This window comes from Drosophila pseudoobscura, chromosome 4 (assembly GCF_009870125.1).
Source record: "Drosophila pseudoobscura strain MV-25-SWS-2005 chromosome 4, UCI_Dpse_MV25, whole genome shotgun sequence".
Classification (NCBI taxonomy): domain Eukaryota; kingdom Metazoa; phylum Arthropoda; class Insecta; order Diptera; family Drosophilidae; genus Drosophila; species Drosophila pseudoobscura.
The window spans coordinates 19,886,769-19,912,385 of NC_046681.1; the positions used below are offsets into that span (position 1 = coordinate 19,886,769).

Sequence of the window (25,617 nt, forward strand, 5' to 3'; positions counted from 1 at the left end):
ACACACACGCACGCACACACACACACTCTCACATTAGTTGCAGTGCTGGAAACCAAAAACAAAAAACTTCCTCCTGTCTCTCGTCCTGTGTGTTGTTTCGTTGCTTTCTTCTTCTGCTGCTTGTTGTACGCTCGTTGATGTCGTTGGGCGCTGTACCATGAAATCTTTTCAAAACTACAACACCAAACACTGCAAAAACAATGCCCAAAAATGCCATAATTCCTGTCCGTACGCACAAAAGTATGCTGCATGCAGCGCACAAGTATGCCACACTTTATACGAAATAAATAATTACAAACAAGTCAAGCAGAAGACTACACCAACGACCCCCCTCCCCACCCCCCCACACACACAGAAAATGTTGTGGAGGAGCGCAAGTTGTGGAAGTTGGTTGCAAGAGGCGAGTCCTGCAAAAGAGAAGTTGCAAGTGCAAAGTGCATTATGGTCACAGTCTCAAAGCAAAGGAAAATCATTTAACATGCCATAAACGTAATAGAAACAGAAACTATGCGCAAATTTCAAAGAAAATCATTGCTAAAAGGGAAACATATTAGTGCAAAAGATCCTAGAGCATGCTTTTATTGCAATTCCTTTGGATTCCAGTGAAAAAATTCATCATAAACTTCAGGGCATTCCAGCGTCGTTGCTAGGAAGCGTGTGCCCCCCTGCCCCCTGCCCTTTGCCCTGGAAGCCATTTATCGTTGTGTTTATGAAGATGACATGACGCGTCGTCGAACTCTAACAAACACAGCCGCTCCTGCCAGAGCCGAGCCGAGCCGAGCCTCTCCAAGGGCTTCGACTAGACTTTTACTCAAGAAAGAAAAGAAAAAAATAGAAAACGAGTTGAGTGAAAAAGTTTTGTGTTTTTTTAAACATTTTCTCGTATTTGTTATTTGTTTTTTTGTGGCAGAGCATCTTTGAAGGCAGAAGGACCTCCAACGAACTCTCTTGCTCTTTGGGGCTCCTCTTGCCAGTCCTTCTCCTGGCTCTTCTCTTATCCACAGCCTATTTCATTCCCCTCTCTCCCCTCTCTTTCTGCACTTGCATTTATGAATGTTTAAGCAATTTTCGAGTAGATGAAGTTTTTTGGTAAAACAATTGAAAAATTCATAGAGACGATGGCAAAGTTTTCTGTGTGTTTGAGCCCAAAACTCTAATGATGGCTAATTATTACAAAATACACTCTCTGGAGCACATGACCCTGAGGGGCACTCCGGAACGACAGTTAAAAAAAAAAAACTTTTTTTTGTATGCAAACAAAGTTAATTTACATTTTAAAATCCATCAGATTGCAAAAGCTTGTTTAAATAATTGCAAAAATGCATTTTCCCCTCCCCCCCCCCCCCCCCTGGCTGACATAAGAAAAACTTTCGTACAACAACGAACCAACAAAAAAAAATGTTTTTCTTTCGACTTTCACATGGTAATGCCCCCCCCCCCCCTCGCTCGCTCTTTATTCGGAAATCAACTTAAATAAAGCAAATGAAATCGTATATATCCATATGCATGCCGTGCATTTGGTATGCACAGCGAAGGGGGGGGGGGGGTCTCCGCCTCCGGAATTCATTCATAATTATTTGCATGGCAAATACTATGTAAATCGGTAGCCAAAGCAAATGTTCAACATGCTTTTAAGCCCCTATTTTCTCCTGTTTTTCCCCGTTGATCGATCATTGGGGGGGGGATTGGTTTTGGCTGAAAATTCCTTTGATTAGCACAGCTGGTGGGAAAATTTCAATGGAAAAGATAGCTTTGGAGGGCATCCCACAGAGAGGCAGGCACGTTTTGTGGATTAGCGATTTGTTAAGCAGAGATAAATATATATGTATTATATTAGTGAAAAAGAAATGGATTTTAGGCTAATTAAAGTATTTAAATTTTAAAATAAATTTACATAAAAACCTAATTAGGCGCAGTTTTGGAGGAACTGCCTGTTGGCAATTTTTGTTGTCGAGAACAGCTCTAGAAAAATCACAAAAAAAAACTTTAACAAATCAATATTCATAAATGAAAATAAAAATTAAATGAACAATATGTTTTTCCCCCAAGTTTGGCTTCTGTTTCTGCTGCTTCCAAGAATTTTCCCTCTGGGGGGCAAGCAAAGAAGCGAAGAAAAAAGGTAAAAAAAATAAAAGCAAAAACAAATTGATATCAAATTGCATTTGGCTTTAGAAAAAAAAACGCCCCCAAACAGGCAGAGTAAATATATTTCTTGTATTTAAATTTAAAGTCTTTCAAGTTACATTTTTTTTACAATTGATTTCGCTTTAAATATATCACATCAAAAACAAGTTGTATTTTATTAAGTTGTAATTTATTTTCGCATTTCTGGCTGCAAAAACAGCCATGAATCAAATGTACCCCTATACCCAAAAACAAAAAATATATTAATTCCCAGCATAACAAAAGGGTATTATTTTAAGGGAAAAATACGAAACTTTAAGTAAACAAATGGGAGGCACTTTTTCCGTGCTTTTCTTGTATATTTTTTTGTGTGGTATTTTTCCATTTTTTTGGGTGTTTTGTAAATGAACAGCAACTGTTAATTACAATAACAGTAACCGAAAAAAAGGAAGGAGATTCACTCAAAAAAATAACAGTTGGAACGGCACTAAGGTGCAGGGTATACAGTTTCCATTAAAGACGGAAAAATATTAAGAAATTGCATCAGGGACCAGTAGACGGTCCCTAGAATTCAACAACAATATACACTGTCTTTGTGGAGGTGCGGAAAAGACTTACTTATCATTCCCCCAGCATCTAAAAAGGAACCTACTAAGTCTTTGGCAATGCCAGGTGTTCAAAGAGCTAAGCGACCAGTGCACTGCCATTCGTTTTCAGAGCTAATATGATTCTCCATCTCCACGAATTAAGTATACCCTGCTTGGATTAAGGGGTATAGGGGTAAAAAAAGGTAGATGCTGTATACAATTTATGCGTACCAGAACCCAGTGCCCAGTGCTCAGTGCTCAGTATCAATTGAAAATGCAGCCGCAGAGTGCATTGAGCTGTTTGTATTTTATACACAATATTCGCCTGCCGCTGCTGCCCACCAAAAAATCTCAACACAATAAAGCTGGTTGCTCTTCGTCTGGTTTTCGTTTTTTGTACATGAAATACTATATAGATAGGGATGGCGTAACAATGAAGAGCTAGTGGAAAATATCCCCAAAAAATATATACATACATATATACTAGTAGATGTGGAGGTAGATGTGGCACACAAAAAACAGATTTGCGCTGAACAAAATACATGAAAATTGAAGCAGAGAAAGCAATGGAAACCATAGGAAGGAGTAGGAGTAGGAGTAAAAGAGTGGCAGGAGAAGTGGTATTAAAACCAGAAATATATACACGGAAAAAAAACTGAAAACTTGTGCAGGCAGACAAATTAAAACTAAGCGCTGGATGTGCAAACAAGCTACCAAAAAGGCTGCCCACTCGACCCAATGGCTGCTGGTCCACTCCACTCGACCATTTGCTCCATTTAGCTGTATACACACACACACACACACACACACAGACATGTACATGTACTGGGACTAACGGTACTTGGCAACTAAACTGCGTGCTTAGTTTTATTTGACCAGTGCTGCTCCAACTGTAAAGCGACCACACACAAAGTTTCATTTTAACAACTACAAAAAATGCACAAAAAACGAAGAAAATTTAAGGGCTGGCGGGCAACAAACACTGGGATACCCTTTACAAATATATCAAGAAATTTTTATAATTTTTTAAAGAAAATATTTAGAACAAAAATTTCTTTTTGCGGCAAATCCCATAAGATATATTTCCTAAAGTCCACTGGTCCACCATCATACCCTCTCTCCCCCTTTAAAGGGTATCAAATTGGCCTGCAAAATTTTTGATTGGAATTGTTTTCCGTGGCGGTACGGAACTCTTATTTCTTCAATATTTCGCCAGCAATTAAGACGATTTTCATGGCATACTTTTGGAGCAGAGAATTGAATTTAATGCCATACCAAAATCAACTCTTTCTCTTTCAATTGGCTCAATAATAAAAACGCTATAGAGATTGCATTGCATTGCCTTTCAGCCAGAGAGCGGAAAGCAAACAAATTTGATATCAATTATTTTCGCTGCAAAAGTAATTCGGAAACTATTGCAAATACCATGAAACTTAATGGGGGATTAATAATTTAAGTATTTACTAAGCTACAAGTTTCGGAGGGGCGGATAAATGCGGTTTTTGCGAGCTTCTATAAAAACTTATAGACTGTTGGAGAGTTGGAGTAAAATTAGCCCAAAAAGTGTAGCATGCTTTTGGGGTGTGTATTAAAATACTGGAATTTCTCTTGGAAATTGTGTTCTTTTAATAGCAAATTTTTATTTAATCTCTAGTTTACACTTGTTGTGGTCTCCCAGGGGTATATTTAGCATGCTTTAAAATTTATGGCATGCTTAACTTTTTTTTTTGGTCAGAAATTTGTTCAACAACAACTTTTTTATTCCAAAAATCTATCTAAAATTTAGCAGAAACGCTTTTCGAGAACACCCAACATTCTCTGGCCACTGGGCACTCTGCCATGTGTTTTTTTGGGTGAGGGGGAGGGGGAAGGGGAGGGGGGTTTTCCGTGGCATGTGAATTATTCATTTTTGTGGTATAGATTTACAATTTCTACGAGTACGTATCTCTATTTGTGCGTATGCTCTCTGGCTGGTATTGATTTTTCATTCCAGCCACAGAGAGACCCTCGTCTGTGTGCTGCAATAATGGTACAAAAATAAATCAAATCAGTTTAGGAAAATCGCTCGCTGTGTGTGTGTTTGGGGGGGGGGGGATTCGATTCGATCTGTATTTCTGTATTAATTAAATGTCGCCTGGTGAAATGCAATTGTTAAAAAATTCGTTCTTTCGTTTTTGCAGGCAAACTTTGGCTTTGGATTGGTCTGATGATTGGAGTGGTGCAGCAGATCGGGGCCGATGATTCGCTGGATACACGTGAAGGCGTCGATCTGGTGCTCAAGTGCCGTTTCACCGAGCATTACGATTCGACTGACTTCACCTTCTACTGGGCCCGATGGACATGTTGTCCCACATTGTTCGAGAACGTGGCCATTGGCGATGTGCAGCTCAATTCGAATTATCGGTAAGTGCATGGATGTCCTTCCTCTCTGTCCCCCCACACCCCCTCCCAGGCCATGTCCTGTGTCGAACGGATGGACTGGGGACTGTGTGTGTGTTCAATGGACTGATAAATCACAGACGGCCTCATAAATTCAACGCTGATGGCTGTCAGAGGAGGACGAGAGGCAGAACGGGTTAAGGCAACCAGCCAGGACATTTATTTAATTGCCTGCCTGACATCGACACTCAGCAGACATATAGCCCGTAGGCCTCCCCTGCCTCCCTCCTCACATATTCATTGATAAAAAGATGAAAGATGCGCGGCATCCAAGTCCCATTCGATGTCTCTTGTGATGGGCGAAGCGATGCGTTCAACTGTTAAATTTATTAAAATTGCCAGCGACAACGTCGTCGCAATGTCATCGATGAGCATTGTACATCATTAAATGTTCATCAAGGCATGGACGATAATTCATTAGCCCTTGAGCCTTGACGCTGGGTCGAGGCTGGCGGCCGCCCATCAAGCGCAGCTGTTGGCCAAGAGTTTTCTATGCCAGGAAAAACAGGAAAATTATTCGCTCAGACAATGGTCGGAAAAAAAACGTGGTAGAGTTTTTTGTGTGCGAAACTGTGCTAATGAGAAAAATCTATGAAAATTGTTTAATCAATAAGCAGATTAGCGAAATTTTGTGGGAGATCACGCGGCATGCAGCAGCGTACATCGGTTGGTGGCGTTTCTACTGGGATGCACGCCTTTCTAGCCACTAATAGCTCGATTCAGCCCATTGTACGGCTATTGGTAACACATTGCGTATACGCAACGTTCGCCCGCTTTAAAAGGGAAAACACTTCTAGAACACTTCGGATAATATGCCTTGAATATTGCAGGCAGGCAGCATATTTATTTATTAATCATAATAATAATTTTCCCCAGCATTTTGAGCGTGAATAAGCAGCAAAAAGGGGGGGAAGAGTACAACAAAAGGCGAGAGAAAAAGGGCGAGAAAAGTACAACAAAACCGGGAGAAAGCAGGAGAGTAAAAATCATTCAATGCGGCGTATGCTGTAAATCGTTTGGAAAATTTTCAACAAGGCCGCTCTATGCAAAATACATGCCACACAAAGGGAAACGCATAGAGGGGCCGCAACGGCCTAGAGACAGACAAACCACCAGACGACAAGCGCAATAAATAAATGATCTATAAACAGGAATATATGTACATATATATATATATATGTATTTATGTACTGCATATATCAGGGCCTAAGTGGCAGAGAAAATACAACAAGAATTATTATTACAAAATGCTGCTAATCGCGCGTTAAACAATTTCCTTGATTTATGCGTGCAACACTCGGAAAAGCATGCGGCTAATGGCCCAAAGCAAACGAAAAGCGGGCGAAAAGCGGCGGGCCTAAATGGGCGATTAGACCAGGGCTGTGATGGCATTTCAATTTTCAAGCAAATCTCATTTAAATTTCAAGAAAATGTAGAGGAAATATTTGAAATCCAGGGAAAGAAGAAATCTAAGAAAGAAATTAAAATTGTGAAAAATTTAAACCTCTTTTTGAGGCAGTAGATTATTCTTGGATACCGAAATGATCGATGTACAAACTGTATCTATCATCAGGGCCTTGGAAGGTGTTTTTTATTAATATTTTTTCAAAGTTTTAAACATTTTGTAAGAAAAGGAATCAATTTTGCAATTTTTTAAGGATTTTGTGAAGGAAAAATGTGTATTATTGGATATATATTGCCAAAGGCTATAAAATACTGGAATTGCATCAGGAAAAAGACTATTTTAGTTTTCATTCGATGCTTCGTGGTACGGGCACTCGTGGCATTGGTACTTCTATTCTCTTTTGGGCTATACTTCGCCTCTGAACGATCCGAGAACCCAACAATCTTTGGCGAAGCGTAGAAGTCGGTCCTAAGAAAGGAAAAACAAAGTAGAAGTTTACTGATGGAGACGTATCAGGCGATTTCTCTGCGGCCTCATCATCGCCTTCGTCTTCTTTGGCTGTCATGAGGAGGTTCATCCCGATGCGTGCCCAGAAGATGTGGTTTGGAGCTGGAAACAGTTCTGGAAGTCACTTTATGGTGACTAGCTTCCAGACAGAAGCATTGCCGAACCCATCAAGTACATACATATATTCTTAATGAGCTTCAATAGTCGAGTCGATATAGTCTTGTCTGTCTGTCTTGATGAGCGCTTAGATCTCAGAGACTATAAGAGCTAGAGCAAGCAGGAAAATCACAGTAGAATCAAGTTTGTTTCAAAACCTTTCCCTTACAGCCTTGTAAGGCGCAGAATCATAGAGAATGCCCATATCGAGCAGATTGCCGAATCTGAATCAGATCGAATAAATATTCTGCCAAAAGGCCAGCAAATGAAATTTCAGTAGTTACGCAAGGCCTTCCCCGCTCTTACTCCTCTCCTCTCCCTCTCACACACTCAACCACATAGAACACCTTTCCTTAAGTTCTAATTTTCCTGCATTTCCTACTATTTCCTGCTAATTTTCCAACATTTCTGGGACTTCTCCCACATTTCTTCGATTTTTTGCCACTTTTTTTCCGGCAGGAGTTCAATTAAAGTCCTGCTAACATTTCGCTTTGCCTTAAAGCAGTGTTTCGCTTCTCCAGACAGAAGTGCTACCTTAACTAGCCATTAGTCTCAGGCACTCTAAAACTCTGAACAGCAGAACAGCAGAATGGGGGAAAAAGCAAAGAATTTCCCAGTCAAGTTGTAGATTGTTAAAAGGCCAACCAGATTTGTTCTTGCTCTTCTTTTTTTAGCCCTTTTTCAGAGCCCCATTCATTTAGTCATTGACAGGAGGAGGGCGGCCGGACAAAAGGCAATTGTGATCCTTAAAAGGCGTGACCGGGCAGGCAGGACCAGCACCAGGATACGGTGTAAAAATCTGCACAACATTTCGTTTTTTTTTTTCGCTTTCAACGAAGGGTTTGCTTCTGTTTTGCATTGACATCGAAACAAAGGGCTAATTGGAATGTTAGACAAAAGAAAAAGGCCAGTGGAATCACATGGAACTAGTCTTTATATCAAAAACCATCCATGGGGCTATCCTCTGGCTCTCCCTGTGCTTTTTCCGAGGAGGGTATGAAGGTTTTTGCAGGGCTAAAATGATCTTCCATCTACCAGGGTATCTCCAGCTGCGGCTCTCAAAAGTCACCTTTTCGCTGGCATTTTTTTTGTATAAAAAAAGAACCAGAAACAGCAGCAGGCAGAAGGCAGAAAAAAAAATAAAGAAAAAGATAAATTGTTTTTTAAATGAATTCAATAAAGCGTGCGCCACAACAAATACAGAAATATAGAAAACACAGGACTACAAAACAGGATAACAAATAAAAGAAGTGACTCTCTCTCTGGCTCTCTGTTTGGGGGACGGCTTATTTGCATTTCAATTTGCATAAGTGTAGGCAGGGATATTTCCATATATCCCTGATAGATGTCGCGGGCAACCATTCCGGGGCATGCATCCAATCGGAAACAACACACGTGTTGCCATTTCCACAAGGAGGCTCTGCTGAAAAGTCAGGCGCAGGCTGGCATTTGATCTATATATTTTGATGTATGTCTGTTGGCAAGGTAAAGGTTAAATGTTGACCTCCCCGCTTCAAAGCGGCAAATGGCAGCAGAGCAGAGAGCACAGCTGAGGGTAGAGCCAGCCATTCCCATTGATAACAACATGCTGCTTTTGCATAAATAGCTGAAAGTATTGCCATCCACATCCATCACAGAAATGTATTGTAGCAGAAGGCCTTGGATTGCCAGAGGAGATGCTCGCGAGGCAGAGAATAGCATCGAAAGAGGCATCACAAGAAAGCAGGGGGGTACCCGCAGATGGTGACCCCAATCCCTGAAGGAAGAAGGCTTTGGATTGGTATGGGAGATGCTCTCCAGGCAGAGAATAGTATCTAAAGAATCATCCCAATGGTGGCCCCGATCCCAACACAGCAGTACAATGTTTTTGGTGACCACGATCAATCGCAAACTTTTAAAGAGAGTTGGCTGTCTCCGAGGTAGAAAAAAATATCAAAAGAATCACCCCTAGAAAGCAGGAGAGCACCCATTGATGGAGCAATCTCAGAAAGCTGAAGACTTTGAAAAGTAGAAGAGATGCTCTCGTGGTGGAGAAAAGTATCAAAAGAATCATCCCAATGGTGACCCCGATCCCATGAAAGAGGAACAAGGTTTTGGGTGACCTCGATCGATCGCAAAACCTTTAAAGAGAGTTGCCTTTTAAAGACTGTTTTTCTTCTACAAATTGCATCGAAATACCCACAATTTTATTCGATTATCAAATCAGTTCCCATAAGTTTCCTTCTATATCCGTCCAATTTTCATGGAATTGCAACAGAGACTTTTGAATGGTATTGGAGATGCTCTCGAGGTAGAAAGATGCTCTCCCAAGAAAACAGGACAGCACCCATCAATGAAGCACCGCAATGCCATGACAGCAGCTCAATGTTTCTGGTGACCCCGATCAATCGCAAAACCTTGAAAGAAAGTTGCCTTTTAAAGACTGTTTTTCACCTAAAAATTCCATCGAAACTCCAGCAATTCGATTCGATTACCCAACCATAAATATAAACGCCATATCCTCTTAACTTTCATGGAATCTCCTTGGCTTAGAGTAGCCCATATAACTGCCTCTTAAAGTCAGCAAAATCCAATAAAACTCGTAAAAAAAAAGATCAAAAACTCGAAACCATTTAAGCCATTCCCCCCACCTACCCCACACCCCCCATGTCATTCCAGGTCCTCCCCTGGGACCTGCCATGGAAAAATTTGTTACGATAGGAAGAACCACAACAAAGAGGCCAAAAAACAGCGACCAGCCCCCCAACCTCCCCTCCAAATGGCCGACCCGTAGCAGCAAATCAAAATTAAAAATCGATAGACAACATGAGTTTCATATTAAATTTTCTTTTAACACAATTGAAAAATGCCTCTCCTGTGCGGATGCTTTTTGGCAGCTTTTTGCTTGCTTTTTGCCTGCTTTCTGCTCTATCTGCTCAGTGAAAAGCAAATTTTTTGATTGTTTCGTACACTCCAGCGGGTTCCTGGTCGAAATGTTTGTGGCACTTAAACAACACAAAATTCCAATATCATTCAGCAAACAGCCCGAGCAGAGCAGACCTACAAAATGCGGGTGTGGGTGTGGGTGTGGGTGCGGGTTAGGCGGGGGGGATGACAGCACTCGAGGTTGTTAAGGTCATCAAAAATGACAAAACTCGGGCGGGGGAGTGGAAGAGCAGATAAGAGCAATGTATCGGACATTGGCCAGGGCTCGAATCCCATCCAACCAACCATCCATCATTCATTCATTCATTCATTGGTTCTTAGGCCTCGATACGTGATGGAACGTTGACATTTTGAAGGCTGATTGATTCCCCCAATAGAATCTCCCAACAGAAATTAGCTGCTCAAGTGGTTTGGGTGTAAGAAGTGACTTTTGTAATTGGTTACATCGCCTTTACCAGAGAGAAAAGCACTATGAGTGGGTTTTTTTGTTAAGAATGTTCTTTTTATTACAATTCAATACAAAATATGTCCAACGAAGAGTCACACGCACCTATAGGAACAGACAACACTGCTGTAGTCGAAGGAGCAACGATTAGGCCGAGTAATACTCACATTTCTCCCCAAAAGTAAGACTACTAGAAACCCATAGTCCCCGAGCAGGATCTGGCATAAAAAGGAGACTCGACATGGTTTGCTCCTAGTCTTTCATTGGTTCTGAGGCACTCGCACACACAGGACGGTAAGGACATCCTTTGAGTTGAACGCATTCACCTTGCTGGAGAGCGGTACCCATGGCGTGCGATGGGATCGGCGGCGCGGGAGTAGAGCCAATGTCGACACTCTTCATCCACCCATTCGATGGAAATCAATAGCTTCCAAGAATTCCAATGGCACATTATACCGCCAATGGCTCCCTGGGTCTATCGAGGGACTTTGTGATACGTTGCCAACACAAACCAGGACTAGCGACGTGTTTTGAGACCACTACGACATTCCAAAAGCGATACACACAAATTTTGGGTATAAAAAAATAAAAAATAAATTCACAAAAGTCGGAAATTTTGTTGCTTTCACTCGAAACACAAACTAAAACTGAATAACTGATAGGGCACTGCCTTTAGAAATCTCTCTCAGTCGAAGCAAAGCCTACTAATACTCAGCCGGAAATCTGCCAATGGAGTACCGTGTGTGGAGCTTCCTTAGGCCCTTGGATAATGATTTCTCTTGCATTCCCTTTAATCCCCATTTCGGGGCCTTTAAAGTGTAAGCCCAAAAATGACAACAACATTAAATACAAGGAGAAAAAGTGAATTTAAATTGAATTATTCATAAAGTTTTTGGGTTGAAAGATGGAGGGCGGAGGCGGCGCTGGCCAACTGCTTCCTGTGTGTCATGGCCATGGCTCCAGCTCCAGCTCCAGCTCCTGCTCTCCCTCTCTGCGGTTATTGCGGGCGAAGAACGGCGGCCGGAAGTACACGTTGACAAGTCGCACTTCGTACAGCGGACAACTTCCGGTGGCGGCTTTCGCCATTCGGTGGTTTGCCTCCTCGAAGGCGAAGCGCACAACTTTATGAACTTCATATTACCGATCCGACGGGTGGTCGTCGGACACCTCTCTCTCTGCACCTCAGGAGGCAGAACCCATGAACCCATGAACCCATGCCCCCTGCATCGTTCCCCTCCCCTCTCCTCATACCCTGTATTCCTGCGTATTTTCTGGGAGGAGTGGGAGGAGGTCGAGGGTCAACCAACGCGCGGCTAACCAAAACCCAAAGGCAGCCAAAGGAGCGATGTCCCTAAGATTTCTGTTATTTCTGTTCTCAGGCTTTTGGTATCCTGTAATTTACGAGGGGTTGAGCAGGGGTATATAGGGTACTCGCGGCAAGGGCTTTCAAATCGAGGAAAGGGCTTTCTATCGAGCAAAAATATCCACAGAAAGGTGGCTTTTTATCTGCATCAATAGCTCTTAAATTTGGTTGTGATTGTACTCTGATTTTGTACCCAATAAAAAACTGAAAAAAGCCTATACAAAAATACTGAAAAAACCGAAAAAATTCTGAAAACAAACCTGAAAGATCTTTAAAAAAGTCTGTTCAAAATCCAGTCTGATAATATAATGTACCAAAGGAATTTATGGGCATTACTCATCTTTCTAATATATTTTTTTTTGGCTATGGGGTTTATAAGGACCAAAATCTTAAAGAAAAACCCTAATATATTTATACAAAATTTAAAAGATGCACATGATACATTTTCAATGGAGAAATGGCACTATATCGAGCGATTTATGAAAATTCTCAGCGACTAGAAAATTTGTAATGGGGAAAAAAAGTTCTCTGGCATTCTATGAAGTCATCTATGGACTACCCCAAGGACTATACAACATCTTATTAGATTCTCCAAACCGATAAGGAAGTCTTTTCTGTGTACATGTGTTGTTGTTGGCTTTCGGGGACCGACTCAGCTCTCCAAGGCAATGAAAAACCAAAGACGAAAGCCTTGTAGGCAGAGATATCCCCGGTAAAAGGTATCTGTTTAGTCGTAATATCCATTTAAAACATATCAGAATGTTATGTCCCATGCGTGTGGGTGTGTGTGTGTCTGTGTGTGTTTGTGCGGTTACATATGCCCGTGTATACATGTGTCTGCGGGCTTAAGCCAACTTTAAATTACGCTTAGCGACTGAAATTAATTTACGCAACGCCACCAGCAGTAGAACAGCAATACCCAAGGCCCTGGCCCCCGCCCAGCGGCAAGTGGCAAGAACCACACTCGCATACACGCACACACACGCACCAGCGGTGGCTGCTGGTTATGTGCCACATGGCGCGGCACTAAGCCTTTTGTGTGTTTGCGGGCTGGGTGGCTGCTTTGGGGCGCTTAGGGGGCTTGGTCGTGTGTGTCCATTGCATTTGGTGGCCAAATCTGTAAAATCTGTACAGATCTCTGTGGGCCGTAGGTCGTAGGTCGCAGGTCATAAAGTCATTTAATGCGTGCCACCAAATGGGTTTTGCTGTTTTGATTTTTAAACGTTTCTGATTGATTTTTAGTTGAAATGTGAACGGTTATTGGGGCTGTGCAACGAGGTTGGAGGGTGGTTGAAGGAATGTTTTGGGCCGCTCTTCGAGGGATTGAAATGTGAGCTGCCTGAATGCTAGCCAGTCCTGAAATATCTTTGATTTCATTGGGAAGGGGGGGTAGTATCTTTTATCTAGCTTTTGAGCAGTGATTCTAAGGATAGGGAACCACTTTGGGAGATCTTTTCGTGTGTAAATCGTGTAAATCTTTTACCCATTTTCCCTTCCTTTAAACCAATTAAAACATTAGAAATACTTGTGTTCCCTTTCTTCCGACTTCCCCAAGACCTTCCCGCCATACCACTGGCTGGTCTTTGCCCCAAATGTTTCCTCCTGCACATTACGCATACGCCCCGCAGTGCATTTGTGTTTTGTGGCTGGGGATTTTTCGTGGAAGCGTGGCATGAAAATGTCGCGCGCGCACTTCTCGTGGGTGGGGGGTGGTGGAGAGGGGGGGTGGAAAAGTTGATGTTGCTAAATTTGTTGTTTATTATTTGGCTGGCTGTTATTGTTGGCTGTCGAGACTGTCGCCAAAGGCGGTGGTAGTGGCAGTGGCATCCTTTGGGTTCCCACATCCTTCCGGATGTTCCCCCCCACTCCACTCTCCCCTCCTCTGCTCTCGTTTTTGGGGAATGTTTCAACGTAAGTGATTTGGAAACACCTGCTTTACATGTTGCAAGGTAGACGAAAGACACTTCTCCGCTTTCTTCCTTTCTTCCTTCTTCCTTCTTCCCTCTTCCTTTTGTGTCGACATTTATTAAGCTCGTTGTTGCTCTTGTTGTCGCTGATGTTTGCTTTTCTGTGTGTTTTGTGGCTGCCGTAATACAGTTTAGATGGTGAGCGACAACTCCCCGAAGGGAAGCCATTAACAGCCTTTTTGGTGGGCACCAAAAAAAAAAAAAAAAAAAAAAGAAAAGAAAAGAAAAGGAAGCCCCTGTGCCACCGAAGACATGTCTTGTCTGCATCTTCCTCCATAAACTTGGTCGTCCTTCCGTCCAACGTCCTTGCAGCCCTGGCAACTAACATAAATTTTATGTAATAATTTTTCTAATCAGAAAATGAATATGCGGCGACGCATTTTCAGGCTCAATTTTTGTTTAAAAATACCCTTTTTGGAGGGTATTGTGATTTTTTTGTGAGATGTTTGCAAATAAAAAAAAAACACACGAATCTTTAAAATCTTAAAGTACGAATTTTTGCAGCATCCAATTGAAATAAAATATAAAAAAATTGATAGGACAAAATAAAAAAAAAAGAATTAATAAACAAAAATAGGTAAAATATATAAACTAATTAATTTAAAAAAAAAAACACAACAAAATTTTAAATAAAAAGAAAAAAATAAATGAAGTGTAAAAAAAAATATAAATAAATATACTTTAAATTTACAAATAAATTAATTTAATAATACATAAAACATTCAATAAAAATATAAATAAAAACATACAAATTTAAATAAAAATTAAATAAAGAAAGAAATGAAACAAATTAAAATAAAATTGTTAATAATATAGGATTAAATTATGCCAAGAATATATATAAATATATTAATTTTTTAATGACATGTGACAGGGACTGTAAATAATAATACGTTTTTTATAGGCTCCCAGCTCTAGGAGAAATTAAAAAGCAATACAATAAAACCGTTGAAGGCAGTACGGACAGAACTGACTCATAATACCCTCTGAAAAAACTAGATTTTCCACAAAAATATCAAATTTATATGCACTTTTTCGGACAGTAATTCAAATACTACTATAATTCGTATAGTCACAAAGCGATACCCTCTATAAGTAATTTCATTCATTCAACGATTCTTTTTCTATAGAAATATTATCATAATCTCTGTGTATTCTGGGCTTTAAAATATTTCAATCTCTTCAAGTGCATCTGAAGCTTCGTTGGGCTCAATATCTAGAATTTTCTTCTTGTTAAATATATTTTTAAATGCCGCAAAATGGCGTTCGTGCCTCAACTTTGTTGCTGGTTGCTGCTACGCTGCCGCTGCCGCTGCCGCCGCCGCTTCTTTTTTGCTGTTTGTCATTCGCCGTTAAAATCAATTTACGACAAAATAAACACACGCACTGTCCTGAAATGCCGGGAAGGGACTGTCCCCACCGACTGCCTCTCCCTCCGTCTCCCTCTCGATCTGTCTCTTCAGGACCTTCTCCCGGTTCTATCATACAGCTGTGCTGTGTTCTTCTGTTTGCATTGCTGCTGCCGTTGTTTGTTTGTTTCCTGTTTGGCGCTGCTGCTGCTGTCACAAGCACCAGGAGCAGCACCAGTGGCCCGCAGAAAACCCGCGTAGCTCTCTCGGAATGGATGAGGAATCACTACCCAAAAGTCTGGCGATGTCACCTTTAATGTAGAAATATTTTTTCCCCACTTCCTCGATTGCTGCTGTCGCTGTTTGTTGTTTGACAGACAATGAAGATTGTTTCGGGGGGGCGGAGGTGGGGCAAAAAGCTTATCGAAAATTGGCTTAAGGATGTGCGTGTGCGTGTGCGTGTGTTTGGGGCCTACAAAAATTTAATGTGCCGCTGACCTAACGCTCCCCGGTTATCCCCGGTTCCGGGATTTTTTAATGTCCAGGCAAGAAAAACTTTAAGTCCTGCGGAAAAGCATAGTTTATGGCCAAAGTTTATGAGGGGTGAAGCTCATTAAGTGCGAGAATATCACAGAGTAACATCTCCATAGAGCTGCCAGGAAGGATAACAGAGTGGCAGGGGAGTGTCCTGTGTGTGTGTCCCTCATTAAAATGCTGCAGGGATTTAGGATTTTAGTAAAGGCAGGGAGATAGATGCCTGGTTACAAATTACACAGATTGAAAAGTCCATTAAATTTTAAAGGAAAAAATCCATGAAATGTTGAGGAAATTTAAGGATATTTATTTTAAGAATATATCTGGGGATTTGAGGAGGGAAAGATATAGTTTTTTGGGAATTATCAAAGCACAAAAAAATCATGAATTAGGGATCTAGAAATGTAATTCTTAAGTGCAGTTTTTTTTATTCAAATTTAAACCGAAATTCCACTTAATATTACAAAATGTAATGATATTTATTTTTAAAATTTATTTGGGGATTTAAGGCAGCAAATAAATATTACTTTATTTTTAATTAATAGAGCAAAAAAAAATCAGAGATTTGTGTCCAAATTTAAACCGAAATTTCATTAAATATTAAGGAAATTTAAGGATATTCATCTTGAGAATTTTTTTTGGGACTTAAGCTACGAGAAAAGAAATAATTTATTGAGAATTATTAAAGTATATAAAAATTCAGAATTAAGGATCTAAAAATTTAGTTCTTAAATGCAGAAATTTTTTGATGTAACTTTAAACTGAAATTCCACTAAATATTCAAGAAATTTAGGGATATTTATTTTAAAAATTTATTTGGGTTCAGAAAAGATATTGCTTTTTAGGAATTTATGAAGAACATTCACAAATTAAGGATTTGGAAATTTAATTCTCAAATTCAGAGATTTTTTATGCAAATTTAAGCTGAAATCCGCTTTGATTAAGAAATCCCCCAATAATAAAAGCAAACTTCATCTGACACCAAATTAACAAGGAAACCCCCCCCCCCCCCCACCCGTCCGCCAGCTGCCCGAAGAATAAAAATTAAAATTTGATGGAAAACAGACCAGAGCCTGAGCTTGGGGTTCGTGAACCCGCCACAGAATCTGCCACCGAATACCGCAGACTCGTCTCATACCTTTTTTCTGGTTTTTTGTGCCCCAGACAGCTTAAGTCGTAACGTAATTTTCGAGGGAATATTTGAGCTTTTTGCGCTGCCGCAGCAATTAAAAATTCAACGCGAAAAATCAACAAGGGGGAAAAGTCTGTTAACATTTATCCGAAGACAGGTAGCCGATAGCCGATAGCCGGTAACCGGTAACCTGTTACCAATCAGTGGATTTTCAACCCGGGGATCAAATGGGGCTGCTGCTCGCAGGACCTTCCTCGAGGGCTCCTTCCGATGCTGCTCCTCTGGGGCTCTGAGTTGATGAGCATGCCGTGCCGCAGGTGTGCAAAAATGTTGAGAAGTTCTCCCCGTATCGGGTGGTGGGGAGGGACGGGCGGTGTATCTGTCGGAACTCCTCATCAACAAAATAACAATGAATGCGGTGTTGGGGTCGGCTTAGCCTTGAGGGTTCTCTGGCGGCAGCAGCTGTTGCCCCCGGCAACCCATGGGGCCCCCTGGCAGCGGCAGGCGTGGGCCCACAGACATTATTGCTCCCGCGAGGCCCCCCGAAACAGAAAGAAATACATAGTTTCCCCCCCCCCCCCCCACCGAAAATCCCACACCAAAACATATTCTATGGGCCTGCTTGTGCCAAGGGTTAAGGGGATGACAACGCTTGTCGATGATGGCTATAATGGGGCATGGGGCACGGGGCATGGGGACGGGGCATGGGCACAGGGCATGGGTATGACGATGATGATGATGATTAGAAGGAACGGCCTCCAAGGAGGCCTTGCAGCAGTTGGTGGCTCCTTGGCCATTGCCTTAATTACGTGGAGATAAGAAACGCAAATATAAATATAGCAACGCCTCAGAGTTTCGTTTTGTTTCGTTTTGGTTGTGGGGTACAGTGGAGATTCGTGGTGAAAAATACTATAGGAAAACTGAAAAACAGTGATAGAAATTAGGTTGTAAGGTTGGATAAATAGATCCCATCCTCAAACGTAGAATTACTAATACTGTCGTACCTCCAAAATATTTTTTTTTTAATTTCTTATTAAAAGAATAATAATTTTTACTTGGAATTCACAGGTTATAAGGCCATAAGTATTGCATGGGCTTTTGTAGGTTTTTCTTTTTTATTCGTATCAAATGTGCAGATTTTTATTATTTCTTAAAAAGGTTTTTTTGTTTGGCATGACCATATTTTTATACTTTATTTCTTTAGCGGCATTAATTCTTTACAAAATAAGCTAAAGATCATTAAAATTCTCTAATTATTTTAGGAAATATATACTATTTTTCAGAAATTCCATACTTTATGGAACTTTTCACTTTTTATGCAAATATTTCCAGGAATGCAATACAGAGACACGATGAAATTTTCTGAAATTCTTGACATTTCTGTTTTCTCTTAGTTTTTGGCAAAAAACAGAAGTTTTTGGAGAAAATCAATAGTCTTTGGAGGGCTTTTATTCCTTTCAAGCTTCTCGATCTTTCTGGAGGGACTTTACACCAAAGAGGGATAGAGAGAGAGAGAGACAGAAAGAGAGATCTTTGCCAAAGATACTATGTTTTATTCTTTTTTCACTGGCTCCAAAAGAGTCTTCCCATTTTCCTTCGACTAAAATTCTCTAGTTCCTAATGAGCGTATTCTAGAGACATTCACACAGCTGTCCCTCCAAGCCAAGCTTCACTGTAATCACGCTAAAATAAAGCGCTGAACGAGAGAGAGGGAGAGAGACACACACAGAGAGTAGGCCATTGAAAGAGAGAGAGAGGGAGAAAGAGCGAGAGCGAGAGTAAGCCACTGAAGAGGGGCAGAGTGCAGAGCATTGGGCGTTTGTTCTTTTGGGCGGTGGGTGGGGCGGATGATGGGTGGGACACAACTCAAAGTGGAAGTTGGAGCGCAACAGCTGCGCTCACTAAACGCTCCGGCATAAACATAAAAAGTCTATGAAACTGTCATAAAGCAGGCAATAGAACTCAACGACCAACGAGGGGGATCTCCTTCTCCCGGAATCCCGCCCGCCACGCCCCCAACGGGTGGCCTTGTCAGTGGCCTAAAACTCATTTGTAAGGCGTTGCTTCGTTGCCTCGGTAAAAAAAAAAGAAAGCACAGAGCGAAAAGTGAGAGGGAAAATCGGCAGCAAAAGAAATTAGACATTCGGCTACTGGCAGCAGCAGAGTTTTTGGTTTTTGGGCCATTAGCTTGGGGGCCGAAAGTCGCAACTGAAAGTGGGCTTTAAAATTCCCAGAAAGAAGGTAGAGGCACTCCAGTGTGTACCAAAAAAATGTGTATTTTTCTGGTCGGCAAAAGTCAAAAATTATCTAACAACATCGAGGGAGCCCCTGACGGGGGCTAAGGACTTGGAACGAAGGAGCTTAGCCATTTCATTTTTAGCCCTCTGTTGTGTGTGTGTTACGAAAAGATTATGCGCTTATAATGGGTCCGGTCCGCAAGTTTTTGGACCAAAAGCAAATCTCTACAAAATTGGCTTTTGAGCGCACATAAAACGTGTAAAGCGAAGAGGCGGCTTGCTCCTGCTGCTGCAGGACCCCCCAAAGAGAGTGAGCATTACACTGTCAAGCGGGATTGGGGGAGATAGGATATGAGGTCTAGGCCAAACAAAACCCCACACACACACACACACTCACACACACAACCGACTCCTCTTTTGGCAACTGTAAACAAAAGGCCCATAAATTAAACCAAAAACGAAGCGAAATCTACTCCATATTCTGTGGGGGGATGCCCCACATGTGTGGAGATCGTGGGTTGGTGGAGGGGCGGGTGTAGGGATTGCTCGGCTCTCGCTTGCGTCGTAAAACGCAACATAATGAAACATTATAGAAATCATAAAAATCAACATCATATTTATGCATAAAAACAACAAAACATCTGACGACAGGCAGACAAAAGCCAAAAATTGCTGCAGCAAAAAGCAAAATATGCAAAATAAAAAACAGAAGAAAAAGAAAGAAAGAGACAGCAGGAAGCATAAAACAAGAGAGAACATTGTTGAGCTTGGTTGAACATGCTTGAAGAGAACTCTTTTCGGCGTGCAACGACGAGCGAATGCTCTCTCGGGGGAAGGGCGATTGAAGGAATGAAAGATTGACACCGTTTTAGGTTGATAAAGTTCTGCCCTCAACGAAGAACCACGACCACGAGCGAGCAGTGCTTCGTAAGCAGAACGAGCGAGAGCAATGCTTCGTAGAGAGAACGAGAAGGCAATGCTTCGCCCTCTGCCTGCCGACAGATCAGCCGAGTGCAGAAACCAATGCTAGATGCAAAAACAACTTTTGCAATCTCCGTCTCTCTCTTCGTCTCTGCGGCTTGGACAAAAGCAACAACACTGTCGCTTCCACTTTTGTAGCGGGCTTGCCAGGCACTCAATTCTGCCATTCTGCCTCTGTATTAGTAGGCTTTGCTGCGACTGTTTCCCCTCTAGGATTTGTTTCCTTGATTCCTATAAGCAGTACCCTATCCGTTATTCAGTTTTAGTTTGTGTTTCGTGGCGATTCGAGTGAAAGCAACAAAATTTCCGACTTTTGTAAATGTATTTTTTATTTTTGTATACCCAAAATTTGTGTGATTCGCTTTTGGAATGTCGTAGTGGTCTCAAAACACGTCGCTAGTCCTGGTTTGTGTTGGCAACGGATCACAAAGTCCCTCGATAGACCCAGGGAGCCATTGGCGGAATGATGTGCCCTTGGAATTCTTGGAAGCTATTGATTTCCATCGAATGGGTGGATGAAGAGTGTCGACATTGGTTCTACTCCCGCGCCGCCGATCCCATCGCACGCCATGGGTACCGCTCTCCAGCAAGGTGAATGCGTTCAACTCAAAGGATGTCCTTAGCGTCCTGTGTGTGCGAGTGCCTCTGGGAACACTCCGATGGGAAAAGGGTTGTCCCTTCTTTGAGGGGGAACCAATGAAAGAGGAGCAGTAGACCTAGTCGATCGCTAGTTTTATGGCAAATACTACTAGGGGATTATGGGATTCTTGGACCGGCGGAGGAGCCCTATTTTTGTGGAAGATTGTAAGTATTACTGGAAGAAGGAGTATTCTATAAAAGTAGTATTTGTTCCAGTTTGCCCCTACTTTATATAGAAATTCTATCTATAGAAAACAAACCTCTCCCCATTCACCATATACCCCGGTCGAAAAAAGTGGCCCAAAAATTATGCCAAGTAATGCAAAGTGTCCCCCACAACGCATACTCGTGCACGCACAAAAGATCTCTGTGTCTCTGTCTGTGTCTGTGTGTGTGTTTTTGGGGCATGTTCCCCACACTCCGCTCCCATGGCCATGCATGTGTATGGTCGTAAATAAGCTGCGCGGTAGAATATTAACAGGAGTTCAAGGATAGCAGAAATCCCCCACCCCCACCCCCCATGGGGGGAGGGAGGATGGCAAAGAGTGGAAGACCAACGCGAGAGACCCATAAATTATGTAGGTTCTCACTTTCGTTCTGGCTGCAATTTCCTTCTAGGCCTTGTCCATGCCACAAATTATAACAAAAGGAAGGAAGAAGGCTTTCCCCCGCCCCTGGGGTGGGGGATGGGGGGTGCAAAAGTACTTTCCCTTTGTTTGTAGATGGGTTTCCATTGCTGACCAGACGCGCCGACTGTGTGTCGTATTAACATATTTATTTTTCACAGTCATTTTGACACAGCAGAAAAGCTAGAGCCAGCGCCAAGGATTGCGGCACTGTGGGTGGGGCATGCCACTGCTGCAACGTCTGCTGTTTTTTTATTGGATATCGCCAAAGACAAGGACATTTCTGGGGTGGACGATTTTTGTGGGGTGGCCTTAGGATCTCGCCAGAAGAGAGCGCTCAAAAGTCAGTTTGAAGCCATGGGGCAGCCGAAGAGTGGGATTCGAAACTATCGTTTGAATACCCTTTCCAGAGCTGATTTCTAGAGCTTATATCGGAGATCTCCCTCCCCCCTCTGCCCAAAATCCCAACAATAAACCAAAAGAGATTTAACACTTCAACATTTCAGTGCCCTGTGAGCCACGAACATGCATATATCATTCCACATAGACTTGGATACCTTTTGGCTCCACAAAAAAAAACATATTTCAAAAAAAATGCCAAGCCGCAAGCACAGTTGCAGCTGCTGCTGCACCGAAAAAAAAAGGGGAAAACCACCCAAAAATTGCGCTTATCCTGGAGCCAACCCCCACCCCCCTCCACCCACTCCCCACTCTGCAGCTGTCAGTGGTTTGACTTTTGCTTAACGCTGGTGCCCCCTGCAGCGGCGCCTCCCTCCCCCCAAGTTATGATTTATGCACATTGCTCTCTGTGAAATCTATTGAGAAATCAGTGACAGTCGAGAGAGAGAGAGAGAGAGAGAGAGAGCCCTCATTCTGCAGGAAGCTGGACAGCAGCAGATGGCAGCTGCTTGTGGGATTCTCTCGTGGACATACGATGATGCATGGCCCAGCCATTTCTTTCGTTCTTTTCTCCCTCTCCTGGCCTCTGCTTTAATATTGTCAATATGAAGAGTCATTGCGGCTTTTAAGCATGTCCCTCTCTCTCTCGTTTTCCTCTTTTTGCCATGAATAAACATGGCTTCCACTTCCAGCTCCCAGCTTCAGCCTCCACCCAAAATAAAGAACGAAGAAAAACGCAAACAAACAAAGAAAATAAACCAAAGAATTTTCCAGTAGAAGAACAAAACAAATGCAATCTCACTTAGGCACTCAACAGGCTTATGGGCCCCCCCTCCCTCTGCCGCCCCGCCACACAATTGCAATGGGAATTCCCCCCCCCCCCCCCAGCGCCCCCCCCCCCCCCTCCCACTCTTTGGCATCCATTTGTCATGTAATTGACTTTGATTCGGGATGCCTGGTGCGCCTGAATACGGGAGCAAAATTCTGCAAAATTTTCTCAGGATTAATTCCGGTCCGCCAGAGAGGGACAAACACTGAAGGAAGAGGCGGAAGACAGGGGCGATTAGGAGCAGCTCATCCAATTGTGGCCATAAGGAAATGGACGTTTGGTTTGAGGCGTGGTAATATTTATATGGAATTATGTTCTATTTCGGCACTCGGACTAGGGAAGTGTTTTTCAAATTATTTTAAAGGACTTTTATTCAATTGAATTTAAGAATCTTCACGAATTTCCATTAGTGACTCATAAATAAATAATATTTATTAGCCATGTGCTCGATCGAGGGAATTATGTTTGATATTAAAGAAATTATTAAATACAAAATTAATTAACGATTTTTTTTATTACAATTTTTGCACTGAAATCAAAAATAAGTAAATTTTTAATGTGTAGAAGAACAAATTATTTTTTTTAATTATATATTTTAATAAGTTCTATAAGTTCTTTTAATAAAATTGAAATTAAAAATGATTTTTTAAGGGATCTTTACTGAAATTTTCAAAATATATTTTGATTTAATTTTGTTCTTGTTTTTTTTTGTATAATATAATATAATATATTTAATAATTTTTATATATTTCTTTTTGTATTATTTAAAATAATTATATAAGTAAAAAAATGAATATAATTAAATTATACGAATTGAAAAGAGGAATTTAAAAAAAATTATTTTAAATTTAAAAAAAAATTCCTAATTTAAGTTTTTCCTGCTACCTTATGAACCCTTTAAGGTGCATGGTAATGCAGGGGAACTGCTATCTGAGATGTAAGATACCTTAGATACTTTTTCATTACCCGTAATATTGCAAATATTTCACCAAAAGTCTTTTAAAAAAACGTAGTCCCCCCGCTCTCAAGGGAAACGCTTTAAATATTAAACGCTTCGAAATCCCTTTGGCCCTGTCTTTCAAATGCATATTCAAATATTCATTTCGATTCATGCAAATTGGTTTTCCTTCAGTCATAAATAGTCGTGGGGCACAGTTTTGGGAGCGGACTAAGGAAAGGAATATTGGAATATTGGGGCCACAATTTCGGGGCGCTGGAAGGCAAAACTTTCAAGAGGTACAAGGCCTCCTGATTGCAGGCCCCCAATCAATTCTGCAAACATGACACCCAACAAAAAAGGTGGAAACCTTTAAGAAATTGCCTGGTATATGGGTGGCGGGGGGGAGGCGGTGCCATTATCAGCCATAACTTTGACCTTCGAGAGGGTGGGGGCGGTGCTTTTGGGGGACCTTTCACGTTTCCCTTATCAACACCTGGTGACAGTGACACTAAAACCTTTGCCAAGGATCCAAGGATAATGTTCATATGTGTGTGTGTGTGTGTGTGTGTGTGTCTGCGTGTACCGTTAGGTTAGTGCTGCTACCGTTTTCTACCGGCTGTCGCTGTCTCCCTTTGGATGACTGCCTTGACCTGTCATATCGCTGTCATTTGCACACATTTACCGTTAACGTTAAAGAGCGAACACACAAAGGGAGCGAGCGAGCGAAGGAGACGGAGACGGAGAGACTGTGAGGCAACTGTAGCCAAGGCGACAACAAACATCACATAAGGTAAATAGTTTAGCTGGCAAGGCCACACTGGCGCACACTCCACTCCTTCGTGCTCCTCCGTGCACCTCCTCTGTAGTGTGTGTGCCGCTGCTGCCTGTCAGAGCATTGCATTGAATTTGAAAAGCACAAAGACGAAAGCCCTGGGTCCTCCTGGCACTGCTGCTGCTGCAGGATGAGTTCCCAATCCGTGCTCTGTCGCTTGGACAGCAGATAAAGTCAACACACACATCCATCCATAGACACACTCTCTCTCCCCATTCCCCAAAAAGAGTGTGGAGTGCGGTGGAGGCGGACAGCATCAAATTGCCAATAAGAGTTGTCCGGAGCGGTATAGGTAGGTGGACCTGACAGCCCTGGCTCGTTAAAGCCGCGGCCATCAGGAGCTGCCGAAGGGATAGCGGACGCCAAGCCATTTATAGAAATTTTGCACAAGAGCAGTGCAAACACTGGACAGGACATGAAGCAGTCACCAGTCGCTCATAACAGCAGAATCAGTAGAAGACATAAGGAGATACTCGTACATGTTTATATACTGGTAGTTTTTCTAGTATCAGTTTCCTAATATGTTTTAGTATTTTTCTAATAATTTCTTCTACTTTATAGTATTTTATGGTTTTATTCTAGTACGTAGTATTGATACTTTTTCTAATATCAGTCTAGTACTATCCTAACATGTTTTAAGAACTATTTTAGTATTTTCTGGTATTTTTGAAGTATCTTTCGGTTTATCTTCTGCTTTTTTTCTAATGTAGTAATAATTTTGTTGTAGTATTTGTATGGTATATTTCCCGACTTTTTCTGGTATTTTAAAGTATTTTTCTTCATTAGTCAGTTATTTTTCTACTTTATTTTTGCTAATTTGTACAGTATTTTTTATATTTTTTTAAATCTTGAAGTGTATTCTTTGGTATTTTTCTGGTATTTATTTTATTTATTTCTAGTATTAGCCTGATACTTTCTGATCTTTTTTAATATTTTTCTGTTATGGTATTATTCTAGTATTTGCATCATATTATACTAGTATTTTTCCAGACTTCTTCCAGTAATTTTCTGATATTTTTATTGATTGGTTATTTCTCTTAAATACGACATCCCCCAAGTACTATTATAGGTAGCATATCCATGCAGACCTAGACCTACATAGGTCTATCATCAAAAGTAGAAACGGCTGGATCTACACGAACACAGCAAACCCTTGTGCCGCACAAAATACCGTGTACACAACAGGCACAAAGCGGGTAGT

General features: G+C 41.6%; 1 protein-coding gene across 6 annotated transcripts in view; it reads left to right on the forward strand.

Moving 5' to 3' along the window:
• The window catches only part of fred (friend of echinoid), a 123,133-nt gene that overhangs the window by 58,428 nt on the left and 39,088 nt on the right, over nucleotides 1–25,617 (forward strand). For all 6 annotated transcript variants that reach the window (XR_004469162.1, XR_004469163.1, XM_015180375.2 and 3 more), the window contains exon 3: nucleotides 4,892–5,114. Coding sequence is in view for 4 of the 6 variants with exons in the window: in XM_015180375.2 (XP_015035861.2) it covers nucleotides 4,892–5,114 (223 nt within the window). In the remaining 2 variants the exon portion in view is untranslated. The remainder of the gene's footprint in view (nucleotides 1–4,891; nucleotides 5,115–25,617) is intronic.